Source organism: Anoplopoma fimbria, chromosome 6 (genome assembly GCF_027596085.1).
Source record: "Anoplopoma fimbria isolate UVic2021 breed Golden Eagle Sablefish chromosome 6, Afim_UVic_2022, whole genome shotgun sequence".
Taxonomy (NCBI): Eukaryota; Metazoa; Chordata; class Actinopteri; order Perciformes; family Anoplopomatidae; genus Anoplopoma; species Anoplopoma fimbria.
The window spans coordinates 10,030,135-10,048,947 of record NC_072454.1 but is presented as its reverse complement, the minus strand read 5'-3'; the positions used below and the strand labels follow the sequence as shown (position 1 = coordinate 10,048,947).

General features: G+C 39.3%; 2 protein-coding genes across 3 annotated transcripts; one reads left to right on the top strand and one right to left on the bottom strand.

The window, feature by feature from the left end:
- Positions 1-272: 272 nt before the first annotated feature.
- Positions 273-4,794, top strand: ikzf5 (IKAROS family zinc finger 5). 2 transcript variants are annotated; one of them, XM_054600360.1, is made up of 5 exons: positions 273-315; positions 525-675; positions 762-929; positions 1,697-1,870; positions 1,952-4,794. In XM_054600360.1, the coding sequence occupies exons 3-5, from the start codon at positions 797-799 to the stop codon at positions 2,914-2,916; spliced, it is 1,272 nt and encodes a 423-aa protein (XP_054456335.1). In that variant the 5' UTR covers positions 273-315; positions 525-675; positions 762-796; the 3' UTR covers positions 2,917-4,794. The 2 variants fall into 2 exon arrangements, with proteins under 2 accessions (XP_054456335.1, XP_054456333.1); XM_054600358.1 differs by lacking the exon at positions 273-315 and having other exon boundaries at positions 431-675.
- A 111-nt stretch (positions 4,795-4,905) lies between these two features.
- cuzd1.2 (CUB and zona pellucida-like domains 1, tandem duplicate 2) lies at positions 4,906-16,183 on the bottom strand. The gene is made up of 24 exons (XM_054600742.1): positions 16,132-16,183; positions 15,039-15,183; positions 14,745-14,941; positions 14,338-14,436; positions 13,333-13,413; positions 13,145-13,243; positions 12,763-12,801; positions 12,552-12,650; positions 11,358-11,396; positions 11,147-11,245; positions 10,565-10,603; positions 10,354-10,452; positions 9,178-9,216; positions 8,967-9,065; positions 8,385-8,423; positions 8,174-8,272; positions 8,030-8,065; positions 7,803-7,947; positions 7,374-7,579; positions 6,592-6,767; positions 6,240-6,470; positions 5,998-6,158; positions 5,218-5,462; positions 4,906-5,067 (listed from the first exon to the last, which is right to left on the bottom strand). The coding sequence occupies exons 1-24, from the start codon at positions 16,181-16,183 to the stop codon at positions 5,021-5,023; spliced, it is 2,610 nt and encodes an 869-aa protein (XP_054456717.1). The 3' UTR covers positions 4,906-5,020.
- Positions 16,184-18,813: the final 2,630 nt, after the last annotated feature.

Below are 18,813 nucleotides of genomic sequence, written 5' to 3'. Positions count from 1 at the left end.
ACTATGAAGGAACACATATGGAATCATGTGGTAAACAAACAAACGCTCAACAAACCAGAATATGTTTTATATTTTAAGATTCTTCAAAGTAGTTGAATGAGAAGGTGTGTCCAAACTTTTAACTGGTACTGTAGTTACTGGCACTCCAAATGAGAGATTATACTTTCATTTTAACTAGAATATTCTCACTTAAATTGGGGAAGTATACAATAAAAATGTCTAAAAAGCGGAATTAAGCGTCACTGGTAGGAACCTTTCTTCGCAATGAGCGGCGGCAGCAGGGTAGGGGGGGGGGACGATTTTCACGGATGCACAGTGAGTGAACTTTCACCCCTTCTGACTGGTTTATTGTTTTTGACTTAACAGGTTGTTTAGAGTTACTCGACAAATGATTATTATTTATTTTTTTAACAATTAATACTCATGAGGATTTGCTCCGACGCGTAAATAGGATGCGTGCAGTGAGCGTGTGGACCAGATAACCGGGTCGCTGCTGACAAAGATGCTTTCTCCTCCGTGCGTAGCTCAGGAAACAACATGACGATGATGAGGAGCGGAGTGTGAGAGCGAGCGATTTCCTGCTTGTCAATCACACCTTTCCAGGGGTTTGTCCTCGTCTTTGTGTCGGCATAGCTTCCTGAAGCGAGCAAACACAGCTGGTTTCACTTTGAAGAGGTAGGTTGATTGTAAATACAATATTCGACGTCATGTCAATTCTCTTTTGCGCTTCATTAATTCAAGTCAAAATAATGTCTTTGCAGTTGTCAGGGTTATTTGTATCATTTTAAATATTTCGATGGGCGAGGAAAAGCCGGACACGCTGGACTTTGTGAAGGATTTCCAGGAGTATCTGAGCCAGCAGACCCAGCATGTCAACATGATATCAGGCTCTGTCAGCGGCGTGAAGGAGGCGGACGAGCTGCCACCAGGTAACTGTGTGTGTGTGTGTGTGTGTGTGTGTGTGTGTGTGTGTGTGTGTGTGTGTGTGTGTGTGTGTGTTCACTGTTTAATACGATTCTATGGAATTTAAGCACTTTTTTTTTTTTTTTTTTTTTTAATCACATCTGGATTTGGTGCAGACAGCTGACAGATGCACCCATTGGTGTTATCCAATATCTGTCTTCAGATATTTATCACAATTTGCCATTTTGAGATTAAAAGATAAAGATAAAGAAATTGGGGGTTTTATTGTCATTGTAGTGATGCAACGAAATTCCGTTTGGTAGCCCTCAACAAACACAATAACAGCAATATACAACACAATAACAACAACATACAGATAAGAATACACAAAATGAATGAGAACTTTACTATGTACAGCAAGTGAGTATTTACAATTTAAAAAAAAAAAATTGTGCAAACAGTGCAGTGTAAACTTTTGTATGAATATTATCTTACAGAGTTACTGCTAGAGTCATCAGGCATGTTCAGCCGTATCCCCACAAACCTTTATTATGTGTTGCTTGTGATAAATCTGTTTGTTAAATCATTGTTTTGTTTTCATAACCAGTTGAGAACCACTGTCCTGTTTCTATTGCATAGTGCCACTTGGTGGGCTAAATGTAATCCAATGGAATGCCACCTGTTTATAAGACTAATAAAGCCCTCCAGAACCCTTTTTGTTTCCTTTTGATAGTAAAGCATAAACATAGTTTGTTTGGTATGTCATTTCATTGTATAAATGTGCTGTATGCAGACTGCAGTCAGAATGGACTGGATCACCCCTCAGTGGACATGTCACTGGAGGACAGCTCGGGGATCCTGGTGGATGGTTTTGAGAGGACCTATGACGGCAAACTCAAGTGCCGCTACTGCAACTATGCCACCAGAGGCACGGCAAGACTCATTGAGCACATCCGAATTCACACAGGTAAGTGTTAATAGTTCGTTTTCAGGGAATTAAATATATATATTTCTTTATGTTAATCAGCTGTTTTACTTAATTAAACAGGCGAGAAACCCCATCGCTGCCACCTCTGCCCATTTGCTTCCGCCTACGAGCGCCACCTGGAGGCTCACATGCGATCCCACACAGGCGAGAAGCCTTATAAATGTGAGCTGTGCTCCTTCCGCTGCAGTGATCGTAGCAACTTGTCGCACCATCGGCGTCGACGCCACAAACTCCTGCCAATGAAAGGCGCTCGCTCGCTATCCCACAAGAAGATGCTGAGCGTTTTACAGAAAAAGGCCAGCTCTCTGGGCTATGGCCGTCGACTCCTCATCAACTTCAGCCCCCCTTCTATGGTGGTGCAGAAGGCTGACAATGTGAACGACTTCTCGCATGAGCTGCCCCACTTACGTCAGGAGACTTACGATAATCAGGGTCGCGCAGTGGAGGACGGGCACTCCACAAATCAAAATCACCATCACCATGATATGGTTATGGATAACCCGCTGAACCAGCTGTCCACCCTGGCAGGCCAGTTGGCCAGCCTCCCTTCTGAGTCCCAGGACCAGACTCAACCTCCGATGTCTCCAGGAGCAGAGTCTATGGTCGATGAGAAGCCCTTCCTCATCCAGCAGCCCCACCCTGCCACAGCTCCAGTGGCTGTGTCTGCCAGCATGGTCCACGCCTCCTCCCCTTCTCCAGTCACCCCAGAGCCCCGGGCTCCTCCCCACAGCAATTGCAGCCCTGGAGGGGCACCCTGCAGCGAGCACAGTGGGCGCACCAGTACCCCTAGTATCTCCAACAGTCAACCCAGTACACCGGCCCCAGGCCTGTCCGTCCCACTCCAGGACCCCCACATGCTGCATCACTGCCAGCACTGTGACATCTACTTCCCCGACAACATCCTCTACACCATCCACATGGGCTGCCATGGCTACGAGAACCCATTCCAGTGCAACATCTGCGGCCACAAGTGCAAGAGCAAGTACGACTTTGCCTGCCACTTTGCCCGCGGGCAGCACAAGTAACGGATGAATGAGGGAAAACTTTGAAAGAACTTTTAACGGACAGTTTAGTTTTATTAATTCCATAGTAATTTTATTTATTGGTCTCTTACTTGGCCTTGATGTAGCCTAGCCTTTTGAAAGTTGTACAATATTAACATTCAGATTGTTTAATTATGTATAATTAAAGGTGCCCATTCAAGTGTATTATAAAGGGATAATCAGTGTTTTCAACGGGTTGAGAATTTATTTGTAGTGTCATAAATCAGAAAAACAAATTCCCTACTTGGCCAAAATAGTTACGATATTAAATGTAGTAAGTTATCAAAATAATCAGCAGTACACAAAATGTACTGCTGTTCATACGTTGGAGCTTCTCTTCAGTACGTGAGCTTAATCTTTCAAATCTGTCATTCAGATGCAATAGTATGCAACACTAAGTTAACTAACAAAAGTGGCTTTCATTGTACCTATCTAAAGGAAAATGATCATTTTATACAGTTTATATGGCCTCATATCGGGCTGAGGTAAATGATAACTAGAGGCCACTCGAAGTAATTCATTCAGCAATTTAATAACGACTTATGAATTACCCTAGAAGATGGTTAACAGCAATGTTGCATAAACATGATTTGCAATTGAATGGCTAAAACACAAACAGAATACAAGTGTTATCCTTTTCAGTGAAGTTATAACACTCATGCTATTCACACAGCAAATTGACTCTCACTCTCAACAGTCTGTCCCTTTTATTAATAAGAAAAAAATCATTGAATAAATTCTCAACCTCCTGAGAGCTATATCTAAATATTGCTCTGATACTGATGCAGGAGTGGACCTGTTGGCCTAGAATGATCTTACTTAAGCCTTGTTGAAATTATTTCAGTGCTTGGTGCATTACTACTATTCTTTGCAGTGCCTGACAAAGTCACTTTCTTGTGTGTTCAAGATAAAATGGACTGTTACTTTGAAGATTAACAGATGTTATAACAATATCCTCTTCTTGCTGTGATCAATAGGCCCAGAACCTTAGAAAAAGAGTTTTACCATTGTAGTTTTCTATGGTAGCCATTATTTTTTGCCAAATTTCTGCTACATGAATGCTGCTAAGAAACTTTGGAATCTTAAATATGTGGACGGCATCAACCTGGCCAAACTTTGTATCGGTGGAGTTAGGTTGTCACACTAGATTTTGTAGAAGTTGGGTTGTTTTGAAGTTCCTTCACTCAGTGCCCTTCCTTGACCAGCATCATGGTAACTTCACATGTTTGGTTAAAAGGGTTTTGCCTATCCTTTTAATTCCATCATGTCACATTCTGATGTTTTGATATTGTACGAAGTCACTTTGATATCCAGTATCTGCGTGTTTAGGACAGAATCATCAAGTCTTGTGTCTCATGTGAACACTTGTTCAGAATTGCCACGTAGCACCGGGGATGCCACGTTTTCGCCTTTGTGATAATAACACACACTGAGATTCCCCATTTATCACATGGATCCCAGTGCTTTTCTGAATATTTACTGAGTATTGTATTCTGAGTTGTTGGATAGATGTTCAGTGTCAAAAAAGCAAATTCATGTCGCAGTAAGACTGCCACTTTAGCAAGATTGTTCTTTGTCTTGGGTACTGTTGTTTGTTGCTTAGCAACATGCGTGGAGAACATTGTTACTGTTTTTAGGAGCGTCTCCTTGTTGCCATGCTAACCAGTAACGGCGGCATCCAGTAATGACTGCCTTACGTTCTGTTGGTGTGTCGTAGGTTCATAGGTAATGGTGAATGTTGAAGCCTGATGGCGATCACTCTCTCCCTCTGGGATGGCAAATCATTTTATCGTGAGATGGATTAATCTTACTAATTTATAAGTAAAGTGTTTTCTAACTGAGTTGCACTTTGTCTTTTGTCTTACTTTTCTCCGTCTTCTTTGTATTCAAGAACCAAAATCCGTAACCATTATATTATTATTAATATTTAATGTTAATTTAACAGTAATGAAATACACAAACACACATTGTCTTTTGATGATGCTTTTAATCAGGTATTGTAATAAAGGGAAAAGTATAATTCAGTGTCATATTGATCAGAATGAACAATACTAAAGATGATTGAAGCCTCTCATTGAAGATCACGTTAAGCCTGGTTCTGCTTATGAGTCTCTTCTTCCTTTTTTTCAGGGTCTGGCGAAGAAAAAATGTGAAATGTATTTGCTTGTGGTCTTGTTTTAAGATCATGAGATTACAATGATATATATTTTTTACTGCTAACTTATTATGTTACTTCAACTGATCCACTAGTAGATTCAAAACCAGGTACAAATGGACACAGACCTTTGAGTTGGATTGGACCCAGGACCAGAGTTTGGCTGTCGTGTTCTGACCCCAGGTCTCTGGCTGCACGCTTGCTGCAGCCACGCCGGCACCGGGAATTGTAGTCAGAGGCTTGGCATATCAGGACCTTGCACTGGATGTACACCGACTCTGTGGCTCGCTGGAACTGGAAGGCCTTAAATGTGAATCGGGCATAGGCGCGTATTCCAGTGATGTGGGCGTAATAGGTGTTGTCCACAGGACAGCTAAAAGTTAAACAGAGACAGTGTTTCTGGACAATACAAGTACATGTATGTATTTATTTTTTGTTGTATATTTGGCATTGCAAAAAAAATATTTAGATCCCTTATGTAAGTAAAAGTACCAATTCTACATGTAAAGATACTCCATTACAAGTTAAAGTCCCATATTCAACTACTTAGTCCAGAACAACGTGAGGTGCCTGGCCTCCAAAAAGTCCCCAGATAATTCCGAGGGGTCTTGACTTAATTATTGGGCTAGGAAACAGAAGTAGGTCTGCTACACAAATTTATATTTTACTTTTTGGACTTTATGGGGAATATTATTCTTCATTTGATCTGCTGACAACCTTATAAACATCTGAAATGTGAAAACAGGCCCAAAAAACTCTTCTTCTGCAATTTATAATCTAAATCTGTAAAGTGACACCTGACTATAGCTGTAAAATGTAGTGGAGTAAAAAATACAATATTTATTAGTGTAAAGTAGCAGTAGTAACTTAATCTACACTGTTGCAAAGCACACACTCCCGTGACGTACCCGTTGCGGACCAGGTAGTAAGGTCTGGTATAGAAATCATGGGGCGATGGTGAGGTCACACAGGTGTCAAGAAAGAGGACCAGAGAGCTGTCCCCCCTCCCCAGGTCCACTTGAACATACAAGTTCTGGTTGAGCGTCACCTCATATGGGACTTGAGTCACCTGAGAGTTTTAAAAGCAAAACGTCAGCAAGGCATTCAAGTCTTAACATTAGGGATTTTCTTTACAAACACCCGAAAACACCTTATAGTAGAAGCTGCTGGATGTGTAGAAATCCATGCTGGTATTGAATCTGCCTGTGCCTGTGATGCTGGTTTCATTATGGTGACGGACAAGGTACATGATCTGGGCCACCGAGTCCTGCTCCATCCGACAGCCCACGTTAATCTTAAAGTGAGACTGCCGTGTGATGTCTCCAGAGCTGGAGGTGTAGGCACGGAGAGCGTTGGTGTACACAACTCTGCCATTCTCAAACTGTTCAAGGTAAAAAATATATTGGAGGATAGTCAAACTCTGTCTTCTTACGTCACACTAATTTGTATCAGGAAGTACTGTATGTTTTTTATTTTTTTCCAGAAAGTAATGAGTTGTCTACCTTCCGAACGTTGCCACAAGTGTTAATGGGGAAGCTGAAGACCACCTGATATCTGGAGACCTGGGGTCTGCAGTGCGGGTCATTTAGGTACAGACTATTGCCATCGTAGCCCAGAGAGTTCAGGTAACTCCTCTGGATTACAATGTTCATGTTGTCTGAGGAACAGTCCACACGACCTGACAAAAGACCATGTTCACAAGATATTTACAACAGATTGAATTAGTTTCAGGATAAAGGTGTAACGTTACACAAAGTCTTTAGCCATGCAAGTAGTGTGGTTCGGTTGGTCGGCTGGGCTGTCCACTGGTTTGGTCCAGTCTGAAATTTCTCAACAACTTTTAAGAGGATTATCATATATTTTTATACAGCCATTCGCTGTCCCTAGAGGATGAGGCTTAGTGATTTTGGTGAGGTTGACATTTGAGGTTTTGAAAGAAATGTTTGACATCTATTGGATTAATTGCAATGAAACTGAGTAGGACATTAATGTCCCTGTCATATGAATTGCAGTAACTTTGATCATCCTGTCACTTTCCACGTAGCACCATCATCAGGTAAAAATGTAAATGTTTTTCCAACACTTGTGTTTATGACCAAAAACCGATGACATTTGTATCAGCTTCAACTTTACTTAGTGTTGTGCTAAATGAAGATGGTAAACATGGTAAACAATACATGCTAAAACATTGTGAGCATGTCTGACATTTAGTGCACAGCACCGCGATACGATTCAACCAAGCTTTTTTTTCAGACCATCCCTACTAAATCTAGCATTATTCTACCTGAGCTTGGTGGCAAAGAGCTTCTGAAGTCAGCACTGAACCCTCGACCAACCACAGAACTGTCAGTCCGGAAGAGCACGGTCAAGTAGTTTGAGGTGGAGTAGAAGTTACTCAGACTGTTGTTGCACACTTTCCCCAGAAATCTTGAGTTAACAGACGGCCCATCGTAGACTGAAATATAATCACAGGAGCAGCAGTTCTCCAATCTGTTTTATAAAAAGATGATAAAAGACAGAAATTATTGACTTTTATAAGCAAATCCCCAAAATAGTGAGTCTTTGATATCAATGGAGAGCATAATTCTCAGCAAGTTAATAATCTCTTTGTTTATAATTCCTGTCGTCACTTATTATTTATATTTGTAAGTCACATAATAATACTGCTTATTTACACAAATGATCTCTAACAGGCAGTCTACTGTGCACTCACTGCAGGTATGTGAATGTCAGGATGATTCTTTGGTCATACGCAGCCCTGAGCTGCCAGACACAGTAGGCGTGGTCATAGTAGTGGTTGGGGTGGTTGGGGCTGGAGAAGTTACCAGAGCCAAACAGAGAGCCTCCACAGGGGCTTACTAAAGGTGGACAACATAACACGAGTGTCATTAATGGGAAATATATTTGCAGTGGGCTCGTTGTACACACTGAGGATCCTACCTGTGCTCGGCATGCCAGTTGTGTATTGGCAGTGGGCTGTTTAAAAGAAGAAAAAAAACAAAAAAAGCAACATGGGTTTCAGTATTGCTTTTTGGTTGAAACTGAAATAAAAGTGTGCTCTGGTTTGAATGAGACAATACTTACAGTAGTAGTCATGGCAGCAGTTTCCATAGTATTGACAAGAGCTTGAGCAGGAGCAGCTTCCCATGTTCTGGCCGCAGTTGTACCGACACGAGGGCTGACCTGAGAGACATGGAAGAGTACAGTAGTAAGACATTTAAATAATCCCTCCTGCTAGCAAAATAACGTTGGGCTAATTTAATATATACTCTAGGTTGTTTAGAGATTTTCATACCTGTGGTGGGTGCAGTGGTTGGGGAACCTTGGCAGTGAGCTACATGACAAAGAAAGGATCACACAACCATCACTATATAAATGAACAGCCGAGAGAAGCAATTCAAATGGCTTACAGGAGAGACTGAAACAAAATATGCTACATAATTAAACAATATTGTATCTGCCCCCTCTTTGATGGCTGGCTTTTCACTCTGCCTTCAATTGTGGCCATTCATAGTGATTGGACAATTTTGCCTCCTGACATGGTCGGAGAGAACATTGTTTTTTAAAACACGGGTACTGAGGTGACATTACAGAACACATGAAATAGATACTTTAAATGACTGGACTTTGGTTTGACTTCAGAAAGATCTCCTGCAGTGTGTCCTGCCCCAACATCCTGTTTCTACAGGAAATTCATCATATCAAGAGTAGAAGAAGATTGTAACACCATACAGTCAATTTCCATGCAAATGGATAATTCAGTCAATTCATTCATGAAGGTCTTGGTTGAGAAATGGTATTTGTGCATTTCAGTGTGATGCAAGATGCTTTTCAGTAGAAGTTGTGATCACTGAGCTTTGATGGACATAATACTTACAGTAGTAGTCACGGCAGCAGTTTCCATTGTATCGACAAGAGCTTGAGCAGGAGCAGCTTCCCATGTACTGGCCGCAGTTGTACCGACACGAGGGCTGACCTGAGAGACATGGAAGAGTACAGTAGTAAGACATTTAAATAATCCCTCCTGCTAGCAAAATAACGTTGGGCTAATTTAATATATACTCTAGGTTGTTTAGAGATTTTCATACCTGTGGTGGGTGCAGTGGTTGGGGAACCTTGGCAGTGAGCTACATGACAAAGAAAGGAGAAAACAATTATTACAATCTTGTACAACCACTATAACTGATAGACCTGTTGTTAATTCTCCAACTGTGAGCAAAGAAATATTTTCCCATTATGTCCACATTGTTATCCAGTCAGCAAGCAGTTGTTTAAAGTAAAAGGGTAAGGATGACATTGCAATAATCTAAATGACTAAGAATGAATTTGTGTTTTTTCTACATGTGATAGGAAGCGTCTTACTTTAGTGGAGAGTATGGTCAGGCTTCTGGACAGACAGACAAGCTAAATGAGGATGTGTTTCCTGCTCCTGAGATTTTACGCATTAATAATAATAATAATGTTGTTGTTGAGTTGCAGGAAACGGTTTCAGTCAAGGCTATATTGGCAGGGAGGTAAAGGTGCAAGTGTAGTCCATTAGAACTGCTTTTTGGATGTTTAAATATCTGTGGAAGCCCCATCTCACACATCTTTCCAACATCACAATTGGAGGGGCTGTGTCCGACCATTTATGGAAACTGACAGTCCATAATTCACTGCCTCTTTACGCTGTCATTGGCCAACTGTGGAGAGATGTGGAAGGAGCCAGAGTTTGAACTCCTCTGAGCTATCTTTTTTTTTGTCACACAACCATCACTATCACATGAACAGCCGAGAGAAGCAATTCAAATGGCTTACAGGAGAGACTGAAACAAAATATGCTACATGATTAAACAATATTGTATCTGCCCCCTCTTTGATGGCTGGCTTTTCACTCTGCCTTCAATTGTGGCCATTCATAGTGATTGGACAATTCTGCCTCCTGACATGGTCGGAGAGAACATTGTTTTTTAAAACACGGGTACTGAGGTGACATTAAAGAACACATGAAATAGATACTTTAAATGACTGGACTTTGGTTTGACTTCAGAAAGATCTCCTGCAGTGTGTCCTGTCCCAACATCCTGTTTCTACAGGAAATTCATCATATCAAGAGTAGAAGAAGATTGTAACACCATACAGTCAATTTCCATGCAAATGGATAATTCAGTCAATTCATTCATGAAGGTCTTGGTTGAGAAATGGTATTTGTGCATTTCAGTGTGATGCAAGATGCTTTTCAGTAGAAGTTGTGATCACTGAGCTTTGATGGACATAATACTTACAGTAGTAGTCATGGCAGCAGTTTCCATAGTATCGACAAGAGCTTGAGCAGGAGCAGCTTCCCATGTACTGGCCGCAGTTGTACCGACACGAGGGCTGACCTGAGAGACATGGAAGAGTACAGTAGTAAGACATTTAAATAATCCCTCCTGCTAGCAAAATAACGTTGGGCTAATTTAATATATACTCTAGGTTGTTTAGAGATTTTCATACCTGTGGTGGGTGCAGTGGTTGGGGAACCTTGGCAGTGAGCTACATGACAAAGAAAGGATCACACAACCATCACTATATAAATGAACAGCCGAGAGAAGCAATTCAAATGGCTTACAGGAAAGACTGAAACAAAATATGCTACATAATTAAACAATATTGTATCTGCCCCCTCTTTGATGGCTGGCTTTTCACTCTGCCTTCAATTGTGGCCATTCATAGTGATTGGACAATTCTGCCTCCTGACATGGTCGGAGAGAACATTGTTTTTTAAAACACGGGTACTGAGGTGACATTAAAGAACACATGAAATAGACACTTTAAATGACTGGACTTTGGTTTGACTTCAGAAAGATCTCCTGCAGTGTGTCCTGCCCCAACATCCTGTTTCTACAGGAAATTCATCATATCAAGAGTAGAAGAAGATTGTAACACCATACAGTCAATTTCCATGCAAATGGATAATTCAGTCAATTCATTCATGAAGGTCTTGGTTGAGAAATGGTATTTGTGCATTTCAGTGTGATGCAAGATGCTTTTCAGTAGAAGTTGTGATCACTGAGCTTTGATGGACATAATACTTACAGTAGTAGTCACGGCAGCAGTTTCCATTGTATCGACAAGAGCTTGAGCAGGAGCAGCTTCCCATGTACTGGCCGCAGTTGTACCGACACGAGGGCTGACCTGAGAGACATGGAAGAGTACAGTAGTAAGACATTTAAATAATCCCTCCTGCTAGCAAAATAACGTTGGGCTAATTTAATATATACTCTAGGTTGTTTAGAGATTTTCATACCTGTGGTGGGTGCAGTGGTTGGGGAACCTTGGCAGTGAGCTACATGACAAAGAAAGGAGAAAACAATTATTACAATCTTGTACAACCACTATAACTGATAGACCTGTTGTTAATTCTCCAACTGTGAGCAAAGAAATATTTTCCCATTATGTCCACATTGTTATCCAGTCAGCAAGCAGTTGTTTAAAGTAAAAGGGTAAGGATGACATTGCAATAATCTAAATGACTAAGAATGAATTTGTGTTTTTTCTACATGTGATAGGAAGCGTCTTACTTTAGTGGAGAGTATGGTCAGGCTTCTGGACAGACAGACAAGCTAAATGAATGATGATGTTTCCTGCTCCTGAGATTTTACGCATCAATAATAATAATAATAATAATAATAATGTTGTTGAGTTGCAGGAAACGGTTTCAGTCAAGGCTATATTGGCAGGGAGGTAAAGGTGCAAGTGTAGTCCATTAGAACTGCTAACTGCTTTTTGGATGTTTAAATATCTGTGGAAGCCCCATCTCACACATCTTTCCAACATCACAATTGGAGGGGCTGTGTCCGACCATTTATGGAAACTGACAGTCCATAATTCACTGCCTCTTTACGCTGTCATTGGCCAACTGTGGAGAGATGTGGAAGGAGCCAGAGTTTGAACTCCTCTGAGCTATCTTTTTTTTTGTCACACAACCATCACTATCACATGAACAGCCGAGAGAAGCAATTCAAATGGCTTACAGGAGAGACTGAAACAAAATATGCTACATGATTAAACAATATTGTATCTGCCCCCTCTTTGATGGCTGGCTTTTCACTCTGCCTTCAATTGTGGCCATTCATAGTGATTGGACAATTTTGCCTCCTGACATGGTCGGAGAGAACATTGTTTTTTAAAACACGGGTACTGAGGTGACATTAAAGAACACATGAAATAGACACTTTAAATGACTGGACTTTGGTTTGACTTCAGAAAGATCTCCTGCAGTGTGTCCTGCCCCAACATCCTGTTTCTACAGGAAATTCATCATATCAAGAGTAGGAGAAGATTGTAACACCATACAGTCAATTTCCATGCAAATGGATAATTCAGTCAATTCATTCATGAAGGTCTTGGTTGAGAAATGGTATTTGTGCATTTCAGTGTGATGCAAGATGCTTTTCAGTAGAAGTTGTGATCACTGAGCTTTGATGGACATAATACTTACAGTAGTAGTCATGGCAGCAGTTTCCATTGTATCGACAAGAGCTTGAGCAGGAGCAGCTTCCCATGTACTGGCCGCAGTTGTACCGACACGAGGGCTGACCTGAGAGACATGGAAGAGTACAGTAGTAAGACATTTAAATAATCCCTCCTGCTAGCAAAATAACGTTGGGCTAATTTAATATATACTCTAGTTTGTTTAGAGATTTTCATACCTTCGGTGAATGCAGTGGTTATGGAACCTTGGCAGTGAGCTACATGACAAAGAAAGGAGAAAACGATTATTACAATCTTGTACAACCCCTATAACTGATAGACCTGTTGTTAATTCTCCAACTGTGAGCAAAGAAATATTTTCCCATTATGTCCACATTGTTATCCAGTAAAGTAAAAGGGTAAGGATGATATTGCAATAATCTAAATGACTAAGAATGAATTTGTGTTTTTTCTACATGATATTTATTCCTCAACCGTAAACAACCATTGTAATCACACCATGTCCGTATAAGCACTGGGGGATTTGACAGACTGATTCATTCAGCATGAGAGTAATGCAGAACCTGTTAACGCCATTGATTTGTTTGACTTGGCACTTACAGTGGTAGTCATAGCAGCAGTTGCCATAGTATTGACAAGAGCTTGAGCAGGAACAGCTCCCCATGTAGTGGCCGCAGTTGTACCGACACGAGGGCTGAGCTGTGAGACACAGGTTGACGTTACAGTAGATAAGAAGTGTTACAAGTGCTTCAAGGTAAATTAACTGTAGCCTTAAAGGGTTTTTATACCTGCGGATACTTCTGTCTGAGCAGTGGATGGTTCTGTCTCAGCAGTGGATGGTACTGTCTGAGCAGTGGATGGGCAGAAATCTACGTGATAGAAGGAGAAAAATGAAGTTGAATCCCTTTCTTACTGCATAATAAATTATAAAACAGCTATTGTTTGTTTTGCAGTGTTAATCAAAAAGGAACATGTGATGTGTCATTCTCAGCACAGCATTACACTGTAATTTAACAGACTGATTGCTTCAGCGAGAAAGGGCTGCAGAGGTTGTTAACACTGTTGATTTGTTAGACTTGGCACTTACAATTGTAGTCATGGCAACAGTTTCCTTGGTATCGGCAAGAGCTTGTGCAGGAGCAGCTTCCCAGGTGCATGCCGCAGTTGTAACGACATGAGGTCTGACCTGTGAGAAAGCATTTACTTTATAGCAAAATGAATTCAAATGAAAAAAAGTTTTTTTTAATGAACTTTTACTTTAGAGAATAAGTTTACCTGTTACTGTTGCTGGTGCAGATGTGGATGAGCAGTAAACTGTATGACAGAGAGATTAGATTATGTTGATATATGAATTTAACTCACTATTTTGATGCTTTCTCTTATTCAACTCAACAGAGACCATTTTTACAGTTGCAGTCTGGTCTTAAACCCAGTGGTATAAGAAGTATTCAGATCGTTAACTTATGTAAAAGTACCAAAACAGCAATGCAAAAAATACTCAATTATAAGTAAAAGTCCTGCATTCATAATCCTACTAACAGTAAATTGCACATTAACAATGCATTATATTTTATAAGTTTACCATATGTTGTCAACTAGAAGGTAACTAGTAATTCTCGCTGACAAATAAATCAAGTGGAGTAAATAGTGCAATAGTTCCCTCTGAAATGTAATAAAGTAGCGATATGAATAAGCATTGAGTGGAAACACTGAGATAAAGTACAAGCCCCTAAAACTTTAATTAAATACAGTATTTGAGTAAATGTACTTAGTTATTTTCCACCACTGTTTACCTTCATAGTCTGGACAACAGTCCCCTCTGTATTGACAGTTGGAAGAGCAGGAGCAGTTTGCGAACTGGTAGCCACAGTAGTTTCTGCAGGAACTTGTCTCTGCAGAAAGAACACGCAAAACAATTTAGCAGGAAAATAACAGGTGTAAATAATAAAATTAACAATGACTGAATTCTATTTAGTTGCTTTGGTTTCAGGGTCCAGGTATTATGCATACTGGCACCCTTACTGGGACACTTGAATAGGACGGAGACATCATAATGTTAGTATTCATACCCAGGCTTTTCCTTCTAAGACAAGTGGACATGTTGGCTGTGAAATATGTCTATTAGAATCCTGGATATCATACAATGGGGACACAATTTACAAAATTCTTAAACATCTTGGTCATAATGATTGTGACTTACCCACAACTTGGTATTCAGCACGGAATCCTGACAAGCTAACAGAACTATCACTCCTGAAGCGCACAGTCAAAGAAGTACCGGTGGAGTTGAAGATGGTACTGTTCTTGCCACACACTTTCCCCAGAAGCCTGCTCCTGATACTTGAGCCATCATAGACGTAAATGGCGTCAAAACCACAATTTGAGTGAAACTCAATGCTGTGATAAGGGCAAAAGGGGAACAGAGATATGAATCTAAAGCTACAAATGATACAGCAACGGTTATCAGTGATCACACGGCCTCCTGCAAGCTTACTCTAGAATAGGGAAGGCCAGCTGCACAATTCCACGGCCTGGTGTGATGTACCATATGCAGTCTGCGTATGACGGGTACGGGTTTGGATAGTTGGGGCTCATAAAAGAACCCCTTCTATCATAAAACTGGCTTCCACAGTGTGCACCTGAAGAAACACAGGACCATTACCAGGACCAATAAAAACAAAAAAGAATACAATCACAGAAATGAGAAACATACTTATAAATAATTTTGTGCGATACTTGGAATTTTAATAGATATTATATTTTGACTAAAGATGGGTATGTTAAATGTCATATTCTTAAATAAGGTAAAATTATAAATAAATATAATAAAAAATATATTAAGTCGAACAAAAAAACAAATCTAATTTGGCTTTTAAGTTGTCTATGCCAATTACATTGACCTGTATCTATATCTCTTCTGGGGAAAACCCCCCCTGCTGTAATGCTTACAGTTCGTAGATAATTGCAAACATTCTGTCATATGGTCGTCAACACTTTGCCTTTCTCCCTGGATTTTAAATTATGCTACTTCTTTGGTGGTACTTGTTTTACCTGCTACAGCAGAATCCGTTGCATACTCTCCAGTTCTTGCATCAACTGATGAATTTTAAAAAACACAAAAGTAGAAAGAAAGATAAATAAACTCTTAAAGGCAAGCATCAACACACTATGTGATTTATGTGATTCAGTTAAAAATAGTATATGATATAATAATAATCAGATCTTTGCAATTCTATTTAACTCAGTAATCGGCTCTGATTTAGCTGAAACTGATTCAAGCACTTTAACCAAGCCCTTCAGATAGACACAGGGTTAGGCAAACAACATTTTTGATGTATGCAGGACCATTAAATCTTAACCATATTTGCATTATTCCTCTTATTTTAGTGGCAGTACCGTTTGTTGTTTGATGCATTCCATCAGTTGTTTGGAAGCGTTTAGCACCTGATGTATTATGAGAGAAACAAACAAACAGGACAAAAGGTCAGAGAATTTAAAGACCAGAGCCGTACAGGTAGCAACAGCCAAAAATCCATAATCCGAAAACAAAGAGACAAACATAACAATAAGAAAATAGTGGACAATACCTTGCACTCCATCTGAGGCAATCACAATGCAGAGAACCAAAAGAGTCCACATGGCAAATTCGTTCACCTTCCAACTTGCTTCAGATGCTAAAAATTGCAGCTTATATAGCCTGCAAATTTCCCTGCTGCGGGACTAATAAAGGTTTATCTCTTATCTTATCTGACACTCTAATGTAGCACCCATAAAGTTTCTAATGCCACTAATAGTGACATTGATAAATTACTCATTTATTGTTGTGCATGAGAAAAACTACACTTGCTTAACTATCATAAATTGTACACAAAGATTGTTCGCTTCAGGATGTGTTTTAAGATATTTGCTCAAGGCAAACAGTTGAACTTCATGGTTTTTTGGCAACTTGCCAATTAGCCAACAACAAGATAACCCCTGATGTTCTTACATGCGTAACTGACATCTGCTACAGTAATTGAATATTTTTGCAGTAATGAACATCAAACATTTGTACATTAATAATGAAAACTATAATCTAATGCAGTTTAAATCTAAAAGTCTGCAGTAGCTTGTAACTGTTCTGTAAATATGCAAACCTATAAATCAGATTAGTTAATATTTTTAATTATAAATGCAGCATAAATGCAGCTGAAGATTTGCATATTTCTTGAAAATAATGTCTTAGTCAACAGCAGTTAAATGACATTCAATATTTTACGCTTGAGCCACATTCATACTGAAATACTTCAACAATTGTTGGATTGACCTTTGATCCCCTGACTTTTCATCTAGCGCCACTAGCAGATTAACATTGTGGCTTTCAATGAAAATGTCTACAACTTTTGGATGTATTGCCATGAAATGTAGTACAGACATCCATGCCCCCCCAATCCAATTAAAACAAATCTAAGAAATAATTAAATTTTTAAATATTTTATTTATATTTGTATTATGTGTATTTGTGGTTTTATATATCTTTAGATGTAAGTTAACTGTTTAAAAAGTACTGTCATCTCATTATTATTGGCATCTATTATAATTAATGTATTGTTCAAGTATAATATGTGCAGCAAATTCCATTGTCACAACTGTTTTTTAACCAAATCTGATCGTTGCCGATATTTCGTAATGTCAAGTTCTTCTGGAGAATAGGAATATTGGAATAGGAATGGTGGACAAATAGGCTATCAATATCAAGACTATTTCATAGATCAATTTATGTTGATACTATTTCATGTCAGTATCAACATAAAAACATTCTTTATATAAATATATTAAAAGTTTAAAATTCTTGTAAATAATTGGTTAAGAGTCCAGAAAGAAACGTATAAATGTTTATTTTTTATTTTTTACAGATAGGAGTGGTCAGAGTTACATAAAGTCATTCATTTTTGCTTTATAGACTCTTAACTTCCTGTTGTCAATTATGGTTACTGTAACAATGTTTGTAAAAGATAAAACCAGGCCTTTAAAACACTTAACATAACACAATGTTCCTCTTTATGATGAGAAAATCAAGTGTACCGTGTCCTGTTTAATCAGGTGTGTGTAAAGGATTTTCCTCAATACAGTCACGGATGTTGCCCTCTCATAGTAAATATGAGCTACATTGCTTAATAAACTTGTTGACCTGTGCATAAAGAACATTTGACATGTGTTTGCTCTTTCCCAAGGACACTTAGGTTGCACTTACTGTATTTGTATCAGTTCGCTGCACTTATTGAATTTGTATTTGTTTACTGCACTTATCCTATTCGTAGTAGTTTGTAGCACTTACTATATTCGGATTAGTCTGTTGCAATTATTGTTTTCGTAGTAACTTGCCTCTGCACTATACTTTTGCTCTGGCTTATGCTTTAAGATGCTTGTTTAAGAAAGGAGATGCACTTATGACTTCTGGTGACTAGTAGTTCTCTTGAATACCTATGTTGAATACACTTCCTGTAAGTCGCTTTGGATAAAAGCGTCTGCTAAATGACTGTAATGTAATGTAATGTAATTATCTTTCTAAATCTGGTCGTAACCTTTTAACAGTTTGACATGCCAGAAAATGATATTAGAATAAGACACACAGAATTGGTTTATTTTTTACATTTGGATTTATCAGACATCTTATTAGTTCTTGCTTTTTGAGGAGCCCATTAGGGTAAAATGTGGGATGTTTATAAAATTGCTCTGGATATTAGTTAACATTATTTAATGAGCATAATGTAAATGTATAGTATAGAGTAATCTTACACTAATGACATGGAATGAATATAACAGAAATCAAGAAAAAGTCTGTAGAGATGAAGACGGATAACTAGAAACAATAATAGCATAATAATATTAAACAACATTAAATGAAATGCTGTTTAAGTGATTCAGTTTCAAGACTTGTTTACTTGGTACTTGTTAAACCCCTGAACAAGTATGTTCTTAGAACATGCGTAATAAATCAAGAGAATGATTCCCCCTTTACAAATAAACATCCCCACAATATGGTGACATTTCAGTGAGTCACTCTTACATTTCACCTACAAACAAGCCTGGCTGTCCTTCTGCTTCCCGATCGTCCTTTGTGGAAGTTGGGCTCTCCTTTCACCCCCTCCAAGATGTGCTTGCATCATCCTCCTAAAGTCAACATGTAGAGGGACATTGGGTGGTCTCTCTCTCTCTCTCTGTCACACTAGCGCGTCAGTACAAAGCGGTGTTTAAGTCATGACAGCAGAGCCCCTGACTCAATACTG

Excerpts from the sequence above, each read along its gene's own strand:
- ikzf5 (XM_054600360.1), top strand. The coding sequence starts at position 797 with ATGGGCGAGGAAAAGCCGGACACGCTGGACTTTGTGAAGGATTTCCAG. Across the intron at positions 930-1,696 it reads GGCGGACGAGCTGCCACCAG|ACTGCAGTCAGAATGGACTG; the intron begins GTAACTGTGTGT and ends TGCTGTATGCAG. Across the intron at positions 1,871-1,951 it reads GCACATCCGAATTCACACAG|GCGAGAAACCCCATCGCTGC; the intron begins GTAAGTGTTAAT and ends TTAATTAAACAG.
- cuzd1.2 (XM_054600742.1), bottom strand. The coding sequence starts at position 16,183 with ATGTGGACTCTTTTGGTTCTCTGCATTGTGATTGCCTCAGATGGAGTG. Across the intron at positions 12,802-13,144 it reads CTGCTGCTATGACTACCACT|CTCACTGCCAAGGTTCCATA; the intron begins GTAAGTGCCAAG and ends TTTGTCATGTAG. Across the intron at positions 5,463-5,997 it reads TACTACCTGGTCCGCAACGG|CTGTCCTGTGGACAACACCT; the intron begins GTACGTCACGGG and ends TTTAACTTTTAG.